The sequence below is a fragment of the Candoia aspera genome, chromosome 3 (assembly GCF_035149785.1).
Source record: "Candoia aspera isolate rCanAsp1 chromosome 3, rCanAsp1.hap2, whole genome shotgun sequence".
Taxonomy (NCBI): Eukaryota; Metazoa; Chordata; class Lepidosauria; order Squamata; family Boidae; genus Candoia; species Candoia aspera.
In genome coordinates, this window is record NC_086155.1 from 75,038,402 (window position 1) to 75,061,161 (window position 22,760).

General features: G+C 38.3%; 1 protein-coding gene across 1 annotated transcript in view; it reads left to right on the forward strand.

Moving 5' to 3' along the window:
- Positions 1–22,760, forward strand: part of ST6GALNAC3 (ST6 N-acetylgalactosaminide alpha-2,6-sialyltransferase 3) — a 314,798-nt gene that overhangs the window by 120,318 nt on the left and 171,720 nt on the right. Inside the window, exon 2 of the mRNA XM_063298138.1 lies at positions 1,684–1,878. Within this exon, the coding sequence (XP_063154208.1) occupies positions 1,684–1,878 (195 nt within the window). The remainder of the gene's footprint in view (positions 1–1,683; positions 1,879–22,760) is intronic.

The window sequence follows — 22,760 nt, forward strand, 5'->3', positions numbered from 1 at the left end:
ATTCTTCACTTCCCTTTGGTCTGGAGAAGAGAATGAGTAGCTTTCACTGAGCAGTCCAAAGATCCCTTAGGGCATAGTCATTAAAAGAAATAATATATTTGCCCTTAACTTGTGATTCTCCTAGTGGAGCCATAAAAATGTCAGAAAATGGATGTAGGAAACTGTTGCAGCTAGTTTTAAAAATAAACAGTGTTTGGGGTGTTAATTTTTAAAACATGGGTCATTTGTGCATTCATAGTACAGACTGCCTGCTCAGGATGGATTTGAAAACCCTAAAGGGAACCATTCATTCCAGCAGCCACCAACCCCAAAACATTATATTTTTTCCCTAATTAATCAAGGAAGAATAAAATGAACAATTTCTTGAACTTTGCTCTGTTCTCTCTCCAAAAAATTATTGGGACAAGTTTCTTAGTGGAATCTCATTAATGATACCATCTATGCAACTTTTGAATTTTAGAAACTGCAGCTCCTTTTTGAATTTAGGAAAGTGAATTCAATGTTTTCAATTAGTGTCCATGCATGAAATTTCCCTTGTCTAGAATGGCCTGTACTATAGGTAGTCTTCACTTAATGACAGTAAGTGAGACTGGAATTTCCATTGCTAAGCCATGCAGTTGTAAAGTGAGATGGTATTGCTTAGCGATGGCAATCCTAGCAATTCCCCTTGCCATTATTAAGTGAATTTCACCCACTATTAGCCTGAGCACCCAACCCAATCCAAGCCATTCCAGGCTTGGTTCCTCCCAGCCCTTAACACTGCCTTCAACTCCGCCTATCTTTCACCCACCTATCTACCTGACCAACTCTGCCCTTTTGGAAGTCCTGCAACCTGTCTTAGGGATGGGAAGCCCATCCACACAGTGCAAGGCGTCCTGTCCCATCCCACCCGTATGGGCGCGAGTCCGCCAATAGCAAGCTCCACCCTCCCCAACCTGCATTTGTTAACCTAGCTGCCTCCTCTCCCAGTTCCCCACACCTACTTTTGCCTTTTTTACTCAGCCGTCATGGGTGAAGCAAAAATGCCTGGCTGCCTTGGCTGAGTCCTTTTTGGACCCAGCTTCTCGGTCATTTCTTCCACGTGGCTCCCTTCAGAATGCTATCTTCTCACCTTACGCTATCAGCGGCACTGAGAAGTTAGCATAAGCTGAGAAGATAGCGGAAACCCCTACGGCAGGTTGCAGGGCTTCCAGAAGGGAAGAGATGGGGGGGAGATAGGTGGGGGGGAGTTGAAGCACCCCTGCAGCGGTAAATGCGGGAGGGCTGCCAAGCGTCCAAATTTTGATCATGTGACTGCAGGGGCACTGCAACAGTTGTAATTTTTTGGCACAGGTCGTAAGGCCATTATTTCAGCGCCGTTGTAATTTTGAATGGTTGCTGAATGAATGGTCATTAAGTGAAGACTACCTGTATGCTGCTCTCTCTATTATTAAGTGGATGGGTGTGTTTAAATATACTGTGTGTGTGTTTGTGTGTGTGTATGATGCAGCTGCATGCATTTATCTGTATGAGCAAGCTAGTTTCTTCTGCTGTAATGAAGAGGGAATAGGATCTTTGCATATGCTTCTTCTCTAATAAATGTCAAAGCACATATAAAACATTGAAGTTATATTTAGTTGTTTTTCCCCCTTAAGTTAAAAAACTCATATTTCTTGTTAATTTCTTTTTCTATCCCATTTGCAGCGCAAGGCCATGGTTGTAATTGGCTTTACAGCAGCCTTTCTAATCCTGATCATTGCGCGTCTTACAAATGAAGTCAGCTTTCCTCTCATACTCAATTGCTTTGGTCAGACCAGTGTTCAGTGGATGCCATTTTCTTATACACAAAAGCAACCTCTAAGGGCACACTATGGATATCTTAATGTGAAAACGCAAGAGGTAAGAATTCATATTAAAGCATCTTATGAACGTATATGATGTTCTTCATAAAGGTAATTTTAAGTATTCTTTCTTTTATGTGGACAAATGGAACTGTTATTAAAAATGGAAATGTTATTTATTTTTTAAGCAGTGAATCAAAATTAATTAGTGATTATTTAAATTAACTCTTTTTGCATGTTTTTTTAGGTTTTTTATCCCACCTTTATTATTTTTATAAATAACTGAAGGCGGTGAACATACCTAATACTCCTTCCTCCTCCTCTTTTCCCCACAACAGCAGCCCTGTGAGGTGGGGTTGGGCTGAGAGAGAGGGACTGGCCCAAAAGTGCCTAAGGCAGGACTGGAACTCACAGTCTCCTGGTTTCTAGCCTGGTGCCTTAACCACTAGACCAAACTGACCCTTTTAAATCAAATGAGATATGCACAGAATAGGGTTTGTTATCTACTCAGCACACTTGGGATTTCAGCCTTGTTTGGCTTCATGAAGCAAGAACCTCAAGTGCTTTCAAAGGGCAAAACAACTGGTTTCCTTCTGAAAGGATAAATAATACTTCAGTTGGAATATATCTTTTTTTCTGTAAAGTTTTTTCATTTAAGCGCAGTGTCTTCATCATGAAATATAATTAAAATATCCTCATTCATTAACTGCAGAGAAAAAGACATGTCTTGGCCAACTTTTGATTAAAGCTGTTCATGATATGGTACCATTGGAATGATGTACTGGTGTTGTAGCTATAGCAACAGTGATCAGAAACGATTTATACAAAGATGCGTATAGAACTGTTTACAGTCTGCTGCTAAATCATCACTGAATTTGGGGTACTGTCTGTGAGAATCCAAGGTGATTTCACTCATTGTGTATAAATTGCTAAGCTCTTGTGAAAAAAGCTATTACAGACTTTAAAAGAATTAGTTTGTAAATTAAAGATGCTGTTTTGTTTTTTTCCTGAGAATACAATTACTTTTTTTGATCTAATGATACAGTTTTAATTGATGAGCTGAAGGAATGCTCTATTAATTCTCTTAGATTCAATAGATTAAATGTGTGTAATAAAGAGAAGAACAGGAAAAGGTTTTTTTACAGAAATAATTGTTTTTAAGAATTTTTTTTGAAAAAACACTTTTTAGAAAATTACATTTGCACTTCTCTAAAACATTTTTAAAGCTCAAACCGAATTGTTACTCTTTTCGTGTTACATGGGAGCATGCGTAGGGAGGAGGTGAAAGGGCTTATACTGTATATACCACTGTACCTACTTCAATCTATACTTTATATAGGCTCTCCTTATGCATACAGTGGTGGGACCAGCAGCTGTGGACTCCCATTAACAAGTGCTATCGTTAATGTTTGCATTTGTATACTTGACTTAGGAATGTATTTTATGCTCAAACATGGAGCAATATAATCCTGGGTAAACATGGCTTACTTTCTAAAATTATGAAGATTATTTGTTCAGATGAAGAGAGAGAGAATTCTGGAAATGTTTGAAAATAATTTATTATTTAAGTAAATGTTTATCTCAGGGGAATTCAGAGCTTTTGGATTACAAAGTGGTCCTTCCTTTAGGCACTGAGCAGTCCCAGCCCAAGTCCCAGTCCAAAATTATGCCATGACCAGACTGTTAATTCACATGTAGTAATCCTGATCCAGTATATCTTAAATTAGTGTGAATTTCAGAGATGGGTGCATATAGTTGGATGAGAATGATTAAAATACCACTTTATTTCTAAATCATGGAGGAAAGTCAAGATCAAAACTATAGCTGCATTAAAAAGTATCTTTGTTTAGCAAAGACAGCAAATTTGTAATGTTTTGCTTAAAAAAGTGTAAGCATGCAATTTAATTACATTGTTGTATGTCCTATTCACAAAGGAAAGTTGAACAAATACATTTTCTTGTGTTCTTTAATTATAGTGTATCGTCTCTTTTGATTATTATTCTTTCCTTCTTTGTTCTTTCTAAACATTTCAAATATACCCCCTTTCTTTGATTTCCTTTATTTATTTTGCATTTAACTGCATTTATTTTCTCAATTTAAAAAAGATTTCTTCATTGATCTCTCTGTCCACCCATCAATTTCTCATTGTGCAGTAGATACTGCAGTTAGAAAAAAAAATCTGATTTCTAAAGTGGAATTTTATATGGAAAATGGGAATCAGTGCCTTTATAGCTACATAAATTTGTGAACAGAAATGAAATTTGTATCATGTGAAATGAAAATAACAAATCTCTTTTGTTTTGTTTTGCTTTGTTTCTTAATATTGCCTAAATCGTAGGTAGAAAAGAAAATTAAATATAGAGATGATTTCATTAGTTCTTTTTAAAATTGTTTCTAATTATTCTAATAGGAATATAGAGCCTCAGGTTTACAGGGTTAATATAGCCCATCAGCAGTCCTGTCTTGGCGGCTATAAGCAGGTTGTTGAGATTGACAAAACCAAGCTAGCTGGAGAGCTAGTTAGATTGGCCATGTTTCCATAGTAGGAACAATATAAGACAGTTGAAGTTAGTTCTAACCTCTGCTGCATGTTGGGCCCTCAATAATCTGGGTTAAGTCCATGATTCTGCTTCTAACTCCACATACAAGGGAGGCAGGTGAAAGTTCCTGAGTACCGTAAGTCTGGGGGCTTTATAGCCAATTCACCTATAACACTGAGCAGCTCAGGTAAAAACGCTTTATGAGCAGAGAGGTTGATACAATAGCAACAATCCCATTGATCCCTTGAGCCCAACTTCATTAACAGGATCTCAAATCCAGTTTTCTGTGGGCCAGTGCCTATGAAAACCACCAGAGTCTCTTGGATCACTATAGCCACTTCACCCCCCTTACCCTGGGGCTGCAGCTAGTACTACACTTGAAACCCAGATGGGCACATTTCCAAGAAGGGAACCCTCCCCCTGCCCCCAGTACTCAGGTCTTGGTGATTCATGCAAGGTCCAGGTCAGCTCTCTTTCCATTATTAGGTCCTGGATGAGGGAGGCCTTACTACAGACTGACCTGGAATTTACCAGCAGTAGCTGATAGCCAGAGCCACTGAGGGCTGGAATACTGGATTGGTATAAAATGCAAAGACTGCCTTCCCCAGGAGTGGCCCATCCCCATCTTCCACCATATTTCCCTTTGCCCATCACCACCATTATGTTATTGCCAGTCCCTTCTCCCCAGCTAACCAGCCCCCTGACCCCTGCCATTCCTCCCACAGGTCAGAGGGACCCATCTCACACTCTGATAGCACAATCAATCAACTAAGTAGCTAATCTATTTCTGCAGGACATTTCTGCCCAGCGCTTGGCATCCCTAGCCTTAGACAACCTTGTCTTCCTCCTCAGCCACCCATATAACACCACTCCACCCTCCCTTTTCACCCTGTTCTCACCAGGTACTTAGAGGTCTAAGCCATACCTCCAAACCCTGCTGAAGCTGAGGCAAACTGGGGATTTCCACTGCCCCTTTCATCTCCTATCCAGAGGAAAGACATCTGCACCCCTGTTGATACCGGCCTCTCAACACCATTCTCTGTCCAGAATCTACAAGTGTATTTCCTTCCATCAACTGGTTCTTCAGACTGCATAGGTAGAAAATTTTAGCTGCTGAAAGATGGAACACAAAGCACACACTTCAGCCCCTTTAAATCTTGTCATCACATGTAGGGGACAAGATGGTTGCTCTCCAGTGTGGCAAGCCTCACAACAACTGCAGGACGCAGACCAATCCTCCAGAAGACTCACTGCCACTGCCACTGCCACTCAGCATTGCCACCTTAGATCCACTCCCACTGCCACTCGGCATTGCCACCTTAGATCCACTCCCACTGCCACTCAGCATTGCCACCTTAGGTGCCCATACCTTTCAAAACACCTTGGTTGAGCATCCCCAGGTCATTGCAACTACCACTGCTCAGTTGGAAAAACAGTCTGAGCCAGACACACAGCTGCTGCCACCACCTCGTCCAAGATCATTGCCTGCTCTATCACCACTGATATGCCACCAGGTTTTCAGCAACTGAGTGGCAATGACTCTAGTGCAGTGCTGCCAAACAGCTGATTGGCAGTGCTGCTACCACCAATCTGTCTATTTCTTTTCTCCGCATGTTGATCAAAGACAGTTGCTTACTTACTGTGATAGAGGAAGCACCATCTGCCTGGAAAAGAATATCACTGAATTAAAAATATATATTTGGTCATATAGGTTGAATGAAATGGCAAGGGAATGGCAACAAATTTAAAAGAAAACATCCAACATTACTTATTGTTGTGTGTGGTAGTACCATGTCCGTGAATCAAAAGCTAAAAAGAAACATAAAACATATAAAGCTGAAGTCATTAATTTTATCCATGTTTCTTAGTTACCAGCCTCCTCAAAGTGACGGAAAGTTGAAAAAAGAAAAAAGGAAAAAGAATACAGAAAACAGTATACAGAAAACTATAGTCTCCTTCAAGAATTATACACTGTAAAATGTTTGGCCCAAGAATATTTTAGGATTTGAAAAAGAAGGCAGTGTCTCAGAATATCTGCCATGATACATAAATTATTAGGTAGAGAAATAATTATTAGCTCATTATTAAGGTGTAGTAGACTTGTTTTGGTAAAATGAAGAACATTCTTTGCCTCAGAGAATGATTAAACAATAAATGCTATGCTAAAACCCAGGGAAGTTGGATGGTAAGCTTCAAAAACTGCAATTTTGCTCGGCCAGAGGTAACCAAATGTGTTAACAGAGTCACATGAAGAGACTGATAAATATAGGACAGTAGCTTATGTTACCTTCTCCATTATCCAAAAATAATGAAATCAGAGGCAACCAGGAGGTCATGGGACATTGATATTTGTTGTGTCCATTGCTTTGATTGGGCCAGTTACCTGAGAAACATTTGTGCTCTGCATGTTGGCTGTCCTGCTGCCTCATGAAATTGGCTAACTCAAGTCACATCAGGCAGGAGTCAGACTGAAAACAAACATGCAAAAAACTCATACCCTGCTTTTGACCCAGCCATCTGCTCTGCATTAAATGAGAATATTCCATGAAAGAAACATCTGCAATGATATAAAGGATACTGGATGCACTTTATTTCATACTATTCCATCACAGCATCTTAGGAAAGATAGGTTGATGAGAGAATGAAAAGACCCCTTGCTGTTATATAAAGCTAAACATTCATCTGGTCCATCATCTTGCCTCCCACAGTGACCAGCTAAGAAAATTTGAGAAGCCAATAAGCAGGGATGAAAACAATAGTCTTCTACTTTTCTTGCTGTTCTTAGCAACTGGTACTTAGATATAATGCTTTTAGCTCAAGAGGTTGCATATAGTCATATCAAATTCTGGAATGGCAAATGACTTCTACTGACAACAATAATAATGATTTGTGATACAAAGAAGCATCTGTGTGCAAGATACATCATAGAAAATCCAACTGATTAAGCTAAAATAATATGGTCTGATTTATATGTATCTCAAGGTGACTTCATTGGAACAACTTCTTGAATATATTTGTGTAACTGAGAGGGGCAGACTCTTTAGACATTTCATATAATCAATACAGATATAAGCTTAGCTTGCTGTTATGAAACCCTGACTTTATACTAATACCTTTGCTGACTTCAGTCGCTCACTTTCTTATACAATTTTATCTTTGTTGCTCTTTAAGGACCCTCACATATTTTTCCTAAAGTGGAAAATTATCTTCCATAACTTATTATCAGTTATAATTTAACCATCCATCCCCAAGCTATCTCTAGTTGCGTTGTTTGCTCATCACGATTCTTTACTTTCCAAAATCTCTGGATTTTTGTCAACAAGGCAGTACATTGTACAACATTCCATCTAATGTAGCCTGTGAATGCTTCATGAATTGCATAGATGTGAGGGTAGCAGGACATGTTGCAAAGCAAGTCTTAATAAATAACCCTGAAAATGTTTATTTTCAGAGCAAATTAGCCTTTCAAGCTGAGTGGAATTCAAATCACTCTGCAGTAAGCTTGAGGCTTGTCCATCAAGTGGTAAACCTCATACAGTGTAATTGCTTCTGTTCTGAGAATCGAATCCAAGAGTTTAGTTTAGGACTATAACAGTAGAAGTAAAAATGCAGTAATTGCCATATAAAAGAATTTAAGGGAACAAAGAACAGAAGTTATATAACTTATCTGAGATCATTATTAAATATTGAAACATTGACTTTTCTGATACACTTTCTTGTTCTCAAATAAGAACACAGTTTACATCTAGTAGGCAAATCTAAGAAAAAGCAAATAATGACACATTATAGTTAATCCTCCTAGTGGCTCTTTTTAATCTGTGACTACGAAAAGAATAATGTTCGAAGTGGGCAGATTCCTTTATTTGGAAAATTTACAAATGATACCCAAAGAATGTTCCCAAAAGATAAGGAGAAACGTTGCTCTCCTTCTCTTGAAGGAGAAATGTTGCTCAAGAATACTGTTAAATTGCAAAGCCCTTCACATCTGCTTACTGAGCACTAATTTCAGGATTAAAGAAAACAGTGTGGTGCTGGTGGTGTTGCCATTGTTGTTTTCTTCTGGTTCCTAAGCATTCTTTGTTCAGCAGTGCCAAAAGTATAGCAAGAAAAATTCTCTGATGGCTTAGTGTTCGTTATCTGACACGGGGTAGAGGTGGTTGGCCATCAGTAGCTGGGCTATTGTGTATGTCAGCGCACAGGTGAAGTTCTTCTCAAACTTTCTGCTCACAAGACTCACTTGAGAGAACTAAGACATACTTACTCATAAGTGACGATTCAGAAGCAAAGTCAGTCACAAAATAAGATCTGAGGCAGAGTTTGGCCTAGTCAAGTGTTTAACTTGGTACTTTTCTGTGCCTGCCTAGAAATTGCTCAGTCCTTTACACAGCCTGTGTTATGGAATTATATGTTCAGTTTTCTTTAGATTAAGAGTAACATTTGATCTTTGAGTAGCCTCACTCGACTCCTGCCTTTTAGGCAGAAAAGTATGGAAGATGCTCTATTTTGTAGCCTTCTTCTCCCCGGCCCCCCCTCCCCCCCATGCAGGAAAAAGACACAAAGGATGGTATTTTTGCCTCTGTTTTACATTGCCGGATACCATAAATGCGTTTATGTTTCATGACGAAGAAAAAATTGTCTTATTATCATTATCTATATACTTTGGTATTACATTGTCTCCAATTAAGATAATGTAGTCACAATATCATTTAATGCATGACCGCTGCCTGTTTCACAAATAAAGTTCAGCTAGAATAGAGTTCTCATGCTAAAATGGGAAGGAAACAACTTTTTATAGAAACAGAGCCCAGTAATATCAGAAAATTAGTATGAAGAAATGTCATAACAAAAGCACTTTAAGACCTATTCTTATCAGTAGATAAGAATGATACTGTATTACATCCAAAATAATGGGTCTTGCTGCCTAGCAGAACAGTAGATAAATATGTCAGTAAAGGCTTGCATATTTGTGGTGCGTAGCTGATTATTATTGTCTGAGAATAAACATCACAATTGTCCTTCAGATTGCCATTACCTGTTTTACACCTATTCCAGTTAAGTGGTACTTTTTTTTATCTGCTAGGGTAAGAATGGCCTCGCAGACAGTCACTCAGTTTAGAGAGGGTCTTTATAAAAAGAGCCTTGAGAATGGGACAAAAATCTTAATTTATTTCCAGCAGTTCCCAGTTCTGAAGGAATAACAATATTCACTAAAAGAGTTTCTATGTTTTTTAAAGCTGTACTTCTACATGCTGTCTTGTTCTTTGGAAAACGCAGTAGTACAATAACAGCTACAGGCACTGAGGACAATGAGCTAGTGACTTAGGCAACATGGGCACTGTAAAATATAACTGCTGGTAACATTTAGTTAATAACATAACTCTTAAGAGAGTAAATTGCTCCCACCACCTATAATTTTTCTTTTCTATTTTTCTCTATCTTTATTTCTGGGAGAGAAGGATGAAGGTGAAAGTTGATTTCACTTGATGCATTTGGTTCCCTAAGAGGCAATTTGTGATGGTGTTTCAGTAGAAGCAACTGTAAATGAAGACTGCTTATGTGGGAGGCTATAATTAGCATCATTTTGCCTTAAAGTAGTTCAGCTGAAAAGAAATATGCCAGCAAAGATAATGTTTATCATCTTTTTCTAGTTAAGGAAATAAGGTACATATATAAAAGCTAAATCTCAGTTTATCTTGCCTGTATGTCTATTGTGTTGTGTATTCAGGCATAAAGTACACACTTCACATGACTCCTAACCCCCATTTATATTGATGTTACATATAGCAACCTTGCACAATTTGGAGCTTTTTCCACACATGGTGAGACTACAGTTCCTTAGTTTTTAAGCAAGCATGGCCAAGAGTTAAATTGACTGAGAATTGTTGCTCAGAGACATTTGGAGAATACCAGATTGGTTAAGAATGATTTGGTGGGACTTCTGTTTCTGTATTTCAAAAACAAAAAGTTATTTTGCAGAGTTTAAGGGTTTAATGGTTAATGCTCCAGCAACGGATCGTTACCTTGTCGTGCTGGAGCTTGAGCACCTCAATGACACCATCAGCTAAACTGTGAAGGGCCACCCAAGACGGGAAGGTCATGACAGAGAGGTTAGACTAAATGCGATCCCTGGGGAAGGTAATGGCAACCCACCCCAGTATTCTTGCCGTGAAAACTAAATGGATCAATACAACCAGAGACATGTCGGTATACCATCGGAAGACGAGACTCCCAGGTCGGAAGATGGTCAAAATGCTACTGGGGAGGAACAGAGGATAAGTTCAACTAGCCCCAGATGTGATGACGCAGCTAGCTCAAAGCCGAAAGGAAGGTTAGTGGCTGATGGTGCTGATGGTGATTGGCAAATCTGATGTTCTAAGGATCAACACACCATTGGAATCTGGAATGTAAGATCTATGAGCCAGGGCAAATTGGATGTGGTTATTGGTGAGATGTCAAGATTAAAGATAGACATTTTGGGCGTCGGTGAACTGAAATGGACTGGAATGGGCCACTTCACATCAGATGACCACCAGTTCTACTACTGTGGACAAGAGGACCACAGAAGAAATGGAGTAGCCTTCATAATTAATAGTCAAGTGGCTAAAGCAGTGCTTGGATACAATCCAAAAAACGATAGAATGATCTCAGTTCAAATTCAGGGCAAGCCATCTAACATCACAGTGATCCAAATATACGCCCCAACCACAGATGCTGAAGAAGCTGAAGTAGATCAGTTCTTTGAGGATCTGCAGCACCTACTGGACAATATGCCAAAAAGAGATGTTATTTTCATTACAGGAGACTGGAATGCTAAGGTGGGTAGTGAAATGATACCTGGAATGGCCTGGGAGAACAAAATGAAGTGGGACATAGGCTGATAGAATTTTGCTAAGACAATTCACTCTGCATAACAAACACTCTCTTCCAACAACCTAAGAGACGGCTTTATACGTGCACTGCACCAGATGGACAACACCGAAATCAGATTGACTACATCCTTTACAGCCAAAGGTGGCGGACATCTATACAGTTGGTAAAAACAACACCTGGAGCTGACTGTAGTTCCGATCACGAACTTCTTCTTGCACAATTTAGGATCAGACTAAAGAGATTAGGGAAGTCCCACAGATCAGTTAGATATGGGCTCACTAATATTCCTAATGAATATGCAGTGGAGGTGAAGAATAGATTTAAGGGACTAGATTTAGTAGATAGGGTCCGGGAAGAACTATGGACAAAAGTTCACAACATTGTTCAGGAGACGGCAACAAAATACATCCCAAAGAAAGAGAAAACCAAGAAGGCAAAATGGCTGTCTGCTGAGACACTAGAAGTAGCCCAAGAAAGAAGGAAAGCAAAAGGCAACAGCGATAGGGGGAGATATGCCCAATTAAATGCAAAATTCCAGCAGTTAGCCAGAAGAGATAAGGAATTATTTTTAAACAAGCAATGCGCAGAAGTGGAAGAAGACAATAGAATAGGAAGGACAAGAGACCTCTTCCAGAAAATTAGAAACATGGGAGGTAAATTCCATGCAAAAATGGGTATGATCAAAAACAAAGATGGCAAGGACCTAACAGAAGGAGAAGAGATCAAGAAAAGGTGGCAAGAATGTACAGAAGATCTGTATAGGAAGGATAATAATATCAGGGATAGCTTTGATGATGTGGTCAGTGAGTTGGAGCCAGACATCCTGAAGACTGAGGTTGCTTGGCCTTAAGAAGCATTGTTAATAACAAGGTAGCAGGAAACGATGGCATCCCAGCTGAACTGTTTAAAATCTTGCAAGATGATGCTGTCAAGATGATGATGCATGCCTTATGCCAGCAAATTTGGAAAACACAAGAATGGCCATCAGATTGGAAAAAATAAACTTACATCCCCATACCAAAAAAGGGAAACAGTAAAGAATGCTCCAACTATCAAACAGTGGCATTTATTTAACATGCCAGTAAGGTAATGCTCAAGATCCTGCAAGGTAGACTTCAGCAATTCATGGAGCGAGAATTGCCAGATGTACGAGCTGGGTTTAGAAAAGGCAGAGGAACTAGGGACCAAATTGCCAATATCTGCTGGATAATGGAAAAAGCCAGGGAGTTTCAGAAAAACATCTATTTCTGTTTTACTGACTGTTCTAAAGCCTTTGACTGTGTGGACCATAACAAATTGTGGCAAGTTCTTAGTGGTGTGGGGATACCAAGTCATCTTGTATGCCTCCTGAGGAATCTATATAATGACCAAGTAGCAATGGTAAGAACAGACCACGGAACAACGGACTGGTTTAAGATTGGGAAAGGAGTACGGCAAGGTTGTATACTCTCACCCTACCTATTCACTTGTACACAGAACACATCATGTGACGTACTGGGCTGGATGAATCCAAGGCTGGGGTTAAGATCGTTGGAAGAAACATTAACAATCTCAGATATGCAGATGATACCACTTCAGTGGCTGAAAGTGAGGAGGAGCTGAGGATCCTTATGATGAAGGTGAAAGAAGAAAGTTCAAAAGCTGGGCTGCAGTTAAAAAAACCAAGATTATGGCAACCAGCTTGATTGATAACTGGCAAATAGAGGGAGAAAACGTAGAGGCAGTGACAGACTTTGTATTTCTAGGCACAAAGATTACTGCAGATGCTGACTGCAGCCAGGAAATCAGAAGAGATTTAATTCTTGGGAGGAGAGCAATGATAAATCTCGATAAAATAGTTAAGAGCAGAGACATCACACTGACAACAAAGGTCTGCATAGTTAAAGCAATGGTGTTCCCTGTAGTAACATATGGCTGCGAGAGCTGGACCATAAGGAAGGCTGAGAGAAGGAAGGTAGATGCTGTAGACCTGTGGTGTTGGAGGAAGATTCTGAGAGTGCCTTGGACTGCAAGAAGATCAAACCAGTCCATCCTCCAGGAAATCAAGCCAGACTGCTCACTTGAGGGAATGATATTAAAGGCAAAACTGAAGTACTTCGGTCACATAATGAGAAGACAGGACACCTGGAGAAGATGCTGAAGCTAGGAAGAGTGGAGGGGAAAAGGAAGAGGGGCCGACCAAGGGCAAGATGGATGGATGATATTCTAGAGGAGACGGACTCGACCTTGGGGGAGCTGGGGGTGTTGACAACCGACAGGAAGCTCTGGCGTGGTTTGGTCCATGAAGTCATGGAGAGTCAGAAGCGACTAGACGAATAAACAACAAACAAATGGTTATTATCAAAAATGTATTTGTAATTTCTACTGTTGAAGATTTTGGCAGGCTTCTTTGATTTGGATGTACAGTATTTGGCAATGATTATTGAGCAGAGCATTGCAGAACATGTGCTTATATGGAGGAGAGCTGTGCAGTTGGAAATTTTCTTTGAAAGTCTGTTTGTTCCAGACATTTTGTTGGATTATGATTTCTCTGTTTCTGTTTCTGTGTTGTTTAATTAAGTTTCATCTAGTTCTTGAAATAATATCTATAATTTGCCAATTCAACAGCAGCAGCATTCCAGATTTGTACAGGATGATCTCTTCCTACTAAATGTGTCTTGATCCTGAAAAACATAAGAAAGCAGCTGCATCAGTACATGTAGCTCTGCTTTATTTATTTAAATATAGATAGTAGGTAATAGTTGGCAAGAACAAAAAGCCTGGGCAATGGAACTTGTTCCCTTCCTTCCCCAACATCTCATTGGGAGGCTAATGAAGCAGCTACAGATATTGAATTTGGTTGGAAAATTGCACATATATGAATGAGATTAGATCAGTGAACATCCTCATTGCATGTTTTAATTTCCACTAATGTAATTGAATAGGTGCATGATCTTTAGGATTGTGATTATGGATGTATTAATTTTGGCAACATAAAATAACATCTATTGATGGATGCTCATATTTATGACTGTATATATTGTCTTTGAAAATTCATCTCCTGATTATTCAAGATACTCGGTAATATTACTCTCAAGTACTATTTGATGCTTAGTTTAATTTTAAGCCTCAGAATGGCCTGAGCTTTGAACCTTGTGTAATACTTCCAGAATATTTCTTCTTTCAGAAGAATTTTAATATAAGAAACTGGCATACTGAGAGATATCAAAAAATCAGGTGGGCCTGCAAAGATGTGTTTGATCTTAACATATCTGAAGGCTATTGAATAGTTTTATTATGAGATACATTAACATCTCACTGAATAACTTTACAGTTGAATTTTTCCATGCCATTAAGAAAAATTCTTTGGGAAATAATTATGTCTGTGAAATATAAAACTGCTGTTAGTTTTTAGCACTTTTTATTATTCAGGACAAAACCTTATTCGCAGCAACATTCTCTAATCCTGTGGGGAACAGAACTCACTTTTTCATCTGTAATTGATACTTAATGGAAATTTGTTCAGCCTCTCTGTGTGATTTCTTCATTTTCATGCCCGCAGATTTTGTCAAGCCTTGTTTTTGCATTGGGGGATTTATTTGTATTTCTTCTTATCTATCATTCATTCCCGTGTCTGTGAGTGTGTGTGTGTGTATGTATATATTTATGTATGTATATATTTATGTATTATATATTTATCTTACTCAGCTGGAATAATAGAATCATGGAATGGGAAGGGGCCATTAAATCCTATCCCCTTCTTAGTGCAGGAATCCAAATTAAGTCAGCCCAGACAGATGGCTGTCTAGCCTTTCATTGAACATATCCAATGAAAGGGAGCTCACCAGCTCTCTGGGTAATTGGTTCCACTGTCAAATTGCTCTAACTGTTTAGAAGTTTTTTATAACATTCAATCAGAATCTCTCTTCCTGTTGTCTGAATCCGTTATTCTGTATCCTGCACAGTGAATGATGAAGAGCAGGTCTTAACCTTCTCCATGTGACATTATTTCAGATATTTGAGGAGTGTTCCTCGTAGTTCCTTCAGTCTCTTTTCATCAGACTTAGTACTAGCACCTTGTTCATCCTTGTTGCCCTTTTGTGAATAGCTTCATTTTTCTAAAACCATCTTGAAGAACTTGAGATAAAACTAGAGTTGGGGTCTGACTAACTCAAATAAAATGGAATTGTTACTTCCTGTGATTTAGAAACAATTTTTCAGTTGATGCAAATTATATCTGTCTCTTTTTTTTTTGCAGTCACATTACACTGCTGACTCACATTTTGTTTGTAATCATCCACTATTCCAAAATCTTTTTCACAACTACTGTTGTCAAGCCATACCAAGCATTTGTTTTTATTTCCTCAGTTAAGAATTTAGCATTTTTAGCTGTTAAATTTCATTCTGTTATTTTCTGCCCATTTTTCTAACTTTTAGGATTGTTTTGACTGTTATTTCTTTCTAATGGGGCATTAGCTATGACACCCAATTATGTGTCATTTGCAAATTTGAGAAACATTCCCTTACTTTGTCATCCAAATTACTAACCATCAAAGTGTACAGCTGGACCAAGGACTGAACCTTGCAGCATCCCCCTTGGCACCTCTTTCCAGTTTGTGGATTGATAAAGATCTTTGAATACAATTTTCACACAACCAGTGCAGCCACTTAATTGCCATGCCATCCAGCCCACACTTAAATGTCAAATGCTTTGCTAAAATAAAGGTCTACAGTATTCCTACAATGTATTAAGGAAATATCCAATTAAAAGATGAGGTAAGATTAGCCTGGCAAGGTTGTTCTTAAGAAACCCATACTGAGCTTATTAAATATTCCTTCCAGGGTTTTTACAGGTTGGTCTCTTAAAATATGCTCTAGGCTTATCCCAGGTGCTGAAGTCTAACTTTCTGAAGAGAGGAGTAACATCTGTCTTCCTCCAGTCATCTGGGACTTTATCAGTTCTTCAGATTTCTCAATTCTTTCCACCCCAAAGGGTGTTTACCACCAATTGCCTTGTGAGAATAATCCTAGAGGTTTATTCTTAAATCATGTATATTTTCTCTGTATTTAGGACTGATTATCATGTTTGTAAGCCCCTTTTGAGGGACTGTTATCCTGAAAGAGAGGAAGACAGTTGGACTTTTCCCTTCCCTCATGCCATAAGGATATCATTATGAACAGTGGAAAACAGCCTAGAAGTGTTTTTGCTTCTAAATAACATATTCTATCTTTATGAATAATTACGGTGCTTATAACACACTTTGAGAGATATTTATACTAAATAATATAATATATAATAAATAATACTCATGCATACTTGATTCTGCCCATAAGCAGAAAACACTTAAGGACCATATTATCAATATCCTGTTTATCTAATTATGTGTCTTTGTGCCATTGTGACAAAGCTACCAATGGCATTACAACTTATGACCTAACTCCCCTCTCAGTACAGAACGCACTTTATGACTTTCTGGTGAAGAGACACTTAGGCTGCAAGCTGTGTATTATTTTCAGTTGTATAAGTTTTGCAGAGAATAAGATAATTAGATTTAAATGCAGTGAGCACACATGTTTTGTTATATTTGCTATAGCAACTGAATAAGATGGAATTCTCTTTTAGAATTTATGTCCTTTCATTTCAGCATGCTGCTTTGATCTTTCATTTGCCACTGTTCTAAATTGCAGAGATGAACAGATAACATTTAATAAGCTATGTTCAAGAAGGCAAAATACTGAATAATATTTTAGCTGGTCAGCACAGCTGTAGGCCCAACCAGTGGAGTGAGCACAGAATTGGGAGGAAGTGAAGGTAAGAAGAAGGAACCATGCTCTGGTATCCAATGAACCTATACCTATTTCTACCTGTAGGATGGCATTTTTGATACTTTATTTGATCAATATGGCTCAAATAAACTTATTCTGAATGGTTTCAGTAGAATTGAGCTTAGCAAGGGAGCAGATATGTATATATATATACTCATCAAGTAGTTTGGAACTCAGTATGTTAGAGTCTCATTTTTAACCCAAAGTTAAAACATTTTGCTGTTTATTTCAGATTCTTAAGCTTATGATTAAAATCTTCTTTCATTCAGGATTGAAGACAGACTCACCTGGCATTTTCAAACTTGTCAGTCCAAAGGTCTCTAATAGCTTAGAAGTAGTCAATGAGCAATTTCCAAAAGTGATTAGAAAGTGAGGTTTGCAAACTTGGTGTCCTCTAAAAGTCTCTGTGCGGTTGCAAGCAAGATGGCTAATCCCATCATCTCCTGGCGCTCAAACCCACTGAACACGGCTGTCCTGCAGTCTCCTGGTGTGGACCAGCCATCCAGAGCACATGTGGGTGATCTCCCGTTCTCTCCTTATCTTTGCTGCAGTTGTCGGCTCCGCTTTTGCAGAGCCATTTTCAGTTCACCATACCTCCACCGGAAGTCAGTACATCAAAATACTTTCAAGCAAACACACATTCATGAATTTTCACTGGTATAAATATAGTTCAATATCCAGAAAAGCGTATCAGCATGAATACAAGTTCTACATGTTGCCCTCTGTGTAGTGATTAAAATATCTAGATCTCAGTGGAGAAGATATTTACAACGCTACAGCTCGTGTTCAGAAACATGAACAGCTGTGCTGCAAACAGAAAACACACACATCTCGAGTAAGACAAGCAGGCTGAAAATTATGTGCTGGCAGTTAACATTTTTATTTGTATATACTGCTATGCAAAGCTAAAAGGAAATATCACTCCTCTAGGATTAATACATTCTGCAGCATAAATGGAGAAAATGGCCTGACATCAGAAGAGGATTTAGCTGATTATAAATATATCTTTGCCGCTGCATTTTCAGATTATAAAATAAAATGAAAACAACGTACATGGAACCTTTTGTTTCCAAACTGGTTCCATAAATGGTTAAAGTACTGGATTTGGACCAGTGAAACCCTGGTTTAAATCCCCACTGAACAACAAAACTCTGTGATCTTAAACCAGTCATTCTCTCTCTTCTCTCAACACAAGCTACACCACAAGGTTATTGCAGGGATAAAATAGGAGAGAGCTTCATCTATGCTTCTTCAAGCTGTCAGGGAAAATATAAATAAATATTTTCCTGGAAATATGGCAAACATTACAATATCCCGATAAGAATACTTTTTCACACTGATAAGAAGTTTAGCTGCAGTTAACAAAATAATCAACTCATGAAAACTGTTCAATCTTCACAAATGAAATAAGTTTTCACCCCCTTGCACCACAAAGTATGAGAAAAGACACCAATCTTTCTGCCTTAGATTGCCTTATACTATTGGTTTCTCATTTGAAAGCAGAACTTTCAAATTCCTGTGTTGTAGCTTTTGTTTTCCTTCTAATAAATATTACTAATCAGAGCTCTTGTTCTTTGGATATTAAGAGGGAATGATAATCCTAGAAATGTGTTAAGTTTCTAGGGAAAGATGGAACTATAAGGATATTTACAATTCTCTGAATCAAATCAAGCCCTAAATCTTATATCCATCCATCCATCCATCCATCCATCATCCATCCATCCTAGGCAATACTGGGAACATAGTGTATCAGACTCCAGCCTTTTCCCTTATTGGTATGTCTCTAGACATAGGATTGAAAAACGCATCACAAATTGTGCATGTTTACAAGAATTGATTAATTTTGCATGTACTTCACAAATACAAAGTCAGTTTTTTCTAGTGATTTCATCTCTAGGCCTGTGAATCACCTCCAGTTGGTGGTCTCCTTCCATTCACCTCTTTTTGCTTCAACATAATTATTAATACTGCCTTCCATGGGGTATGGAAAGAGAATGTGGCAGTATTGGAAGAAAATTGCTGGGTAGTGATTGCTGGGAGGCCACTGACAAAGATCTCTGATGATCTACCAGACACTGTGTGAATGAGATGGTGTGTATATGGCAGAATATACATATGTGTATTAGTGTATCAGAGAGGAGGTTGCATGGATGCACATGCATCAGGTCTGTAGTGGAGAACATTTGTTCATGCTCATGGGTATACTGGCAGCATGTCCCCAGAGTTCTGATATGGCATGTGGTATATCCATGGCCCCCAACTTCGCTTACCTCTAACTTAGTGCAGTGTTTGTTAGGTACTACACATGGGGTGAATTACAAATTGCAGTGGTGCAACTTTACATGGGACAAAGTTTCTAAGAGAATACTGAGCTTTTTAAATCTACTGTCTTAAAATTATGTCAAGATAACCCAATTTTAAAAATTCATTATAATACTAATTTAATAAATATTACAAACACTTTAATGCCTATTTTGTATCCCTATCCAGATTAAGTCTACATCAGATTGTCTTACCTTTTCATTGTAATTGTGCTACTTATTTATTCATTTATTTGTTTGTTTATAAGATTTGTATAGCCGCCCATCTTAAACAACTCTGGACAGCTCACAACAGCAGTAAAACCCAATAACTATAAAAACTTAAACCATAAAACCAAAAAAGATTGTATACCTTGTTCACCTAAAATAACCAGAAGCATTATCAAGTATATCATTGCTTGCAGCTGACTATGCATTTAACAGAGGCCATCTGCCCAGGGTCGTATATGTTTTCTGAGCTTGGGACTTTAAAGGAATACTCATGTGAAATTCTTCTACACTGATAACAGAGGCAGTAGAATGTTTCCTTTTCTGTATCCATACAGAACAGGCCAAGCAACATTAAAGATGCACTATGCAACAACACTTTCACCAAGATGTAGGAGGGAGACAGAACAGTTCAACTGTCTTGATTTTTACTCACGTTATGGTATTTATAAGGGATGTAATCTTGGCAATTACTTGTCCTGTAATTTTGGATTTTCTTCAGCTTGTAGATCTCATGGATGCAGACAAGGTCTGTGAAAAGATGAAGCTACTACCTACACTACTACCTAGAGTCACTGGGATTCAGGCAGCATATACATTTATTATTATTATTACTATTATTATGAGTAATCTACAATTAAATTCACAGTCTAAGACTGGTAGAAGCCTAATAATTCAAGACCTAACCAAGGACCTAAGAATTATTAAGGTAGCATCTGAGAATATAGGCAGTTCCTAGCAGGGTTTTTTTTGTAAAATTAGGGTGTTCAGGTCTGATAAATTCAAAATTTCCAAATATTCAGGGAGTCCTTTAGGTATTGATCCAAGGGCTCCAATCACAAGTGGTAAAACAGTGGATTTTTTTTTCATAAACATTCAATTTCAATCTGCAAGTCCCAGTATTTTGTAATTTTTTCCAATTGTTTTTCCTCAGTCCTAGCATCACCCAGTATAGCAACATCAATGAACCAGATTTTCTTTTTTTCAATGACTGTTATATCAGACATGTTATGAACAAGATGCCTGTCTGTTTGGATCTTAAAGTCCCAGAACATCTTAGCCCCCTCATTTTCCAAAACCTCAACTTGATGGTCCCAGTGGTTCTTGCTACATTCAAACCCAAACCTCTGGCAAAGTTTCCAATGAATAATTTTGGGAACTCGGTCATGACACTGCTTGTAGACAGTTCGTGTAATTTTGGTGCAGCCACTGATCAAATGGTCAATTGTTTCATCCTTTTCATTACAAAGGTGCCATTTGCTGTTGTTTGTTACATGCTGAATTTTTGTGCAATTAGTCAGCAAAGCTTGTTCTTGGGCTGCTAAAATAAAGCCTTTGGTTTCTTTCTTTAACACTCCTGATCTTAACCAACTCCGTGTGGGGTTTTTATCAGTTTTTCCTTCTATATCCTTCAAATATTGACCATGCATTGGCTTGTTCTTCCAATTAACAAATTGATTTTTGATTGCTTCTTTTTTATACTCAGCCACCACCTTTTTTGTTTTCAAGAGCTTTTCTTAATTGACTTCCTTCAATAAGGGTTCTTTGCTTTTCTTGATGTAGTTATTCAAACCATGCTTTTCTTCCTCCAGAGTTTGTTTCACTTGTAGGAGTCCTTTGCTCCCTTTGGCTCTTGGAAAATACAGCTGATCAATATCACTTTTTGGATGTACATTCTCATTAGTTTTCTTGTTCTCTGATCCAAGTTACCAAATTCCATCTGGGTCCAGTCAACTATTCCTGCTGTATATCAAATAACAGGGACTGCCCAGATATTGATTACTTTAATGATGTTTCCTCCATTTAACTTCTATTTCAAAATTATTCAAACTTGTTTGATCTATTTGGTAGAAGTACTTTCTTTATCCTGGTTTTGTAATAAATAAGAAGCTTCCAAAACTCCCAAATATTTGTAGCCTTCTTCTGGTGCTACTGCCTTTATCAAATATTCTTTGTCAAGCTGTATTCCATCATCTTCAACAATTTTGTCTACCTATATGGCTATGGTTGCACACTTGTTGATGCCAAATTGTATTCAAATATATTTACTGAATTCTTTTGTGCTTTTTAGCAGGGAATCCAGTTCAGCCTTCATTTTTCCATTAAATTGTTGTCAGTGAGACCATTGATAGTATAAAAGTTAAAGATGATAATAAGTCACCTTGGAAAATTCCACATTTGATTTCAACTTCTCCTAACTCTTCCCCATTAGCCATCAGCTTTGTTTGCCAACATTTCATTGAAATATTCATAAATTGCCAAATGTTTCTGCTGTTTCCAAAAATTTCGAGACATTTCTCAATCCAGCTGTGTGGAATAGAATCAAATGTCTTTTTATAGTCTATCCAAGCCATAAACAAATTGTTCTTTTTTTCGAATTCTTCAAAACCAACTTGTCAATCAATAACTGGTCCTTTGTTCCCTCAAATTTTTGCAGCACCCTTTTTGTTCTATAGGGAGTAAATAATTCCTTTCAAATAGCATCTATCTATCTATCTATCTATCTATCTATCTATCTATCTATCTATCTATCTATTGTCTCTTCTGACTGATAGGACTGGCCACATAGTTAAGAGTTGTGGTGATAATTGCGTTTTTGCAGATGGGGTATAATCCTTCTTGATTGAAAGAAGAAGTTATAAGACCTTGACTGAAGCAAAAATTCTCTCCCTTGACCTGGGAAATCAGTACAATTTTAGGCCAGACTCAGATATTTGATTTTTGGGAAAGATTACTGAGAAGGTGGTCCCCTCAAAGGTGCAGATCCATCTGAATGATACTGATTATTTGGACTCAATTCAATCAGCTTTCAGCTGGAAGATGATACTGAAATTGCTTTGGGTGCCTTGGTGGATGACCTACGCGAGAAACTGGATGGGGAGAGTGCAACACTGCTCTTCCTCTTGGACCTCTTAGCAGCTTTTGAGACCATCAGTTATGGTATCTTTATAGACTTCCTGGCAGGGTTAGGCTTTCAGGAGAAGTGTTTTACAACGTTTCCAGTCATTCCTGTCTGGCAGGGTCCAGAAGCTGGTGTTAGGGACTTCTGTTCAACACCTAGGGCCATTGACTTCTGTCCTGCAGGTTCTGTCTTATCTCCCTATGTTTTTCAACCTCTACATAAAACTGCTAAGAAATTAACTAGAACTATATGGGACAGCCTAGGCAAAGAGACAGTGATTGGCTAAAAGTCACCC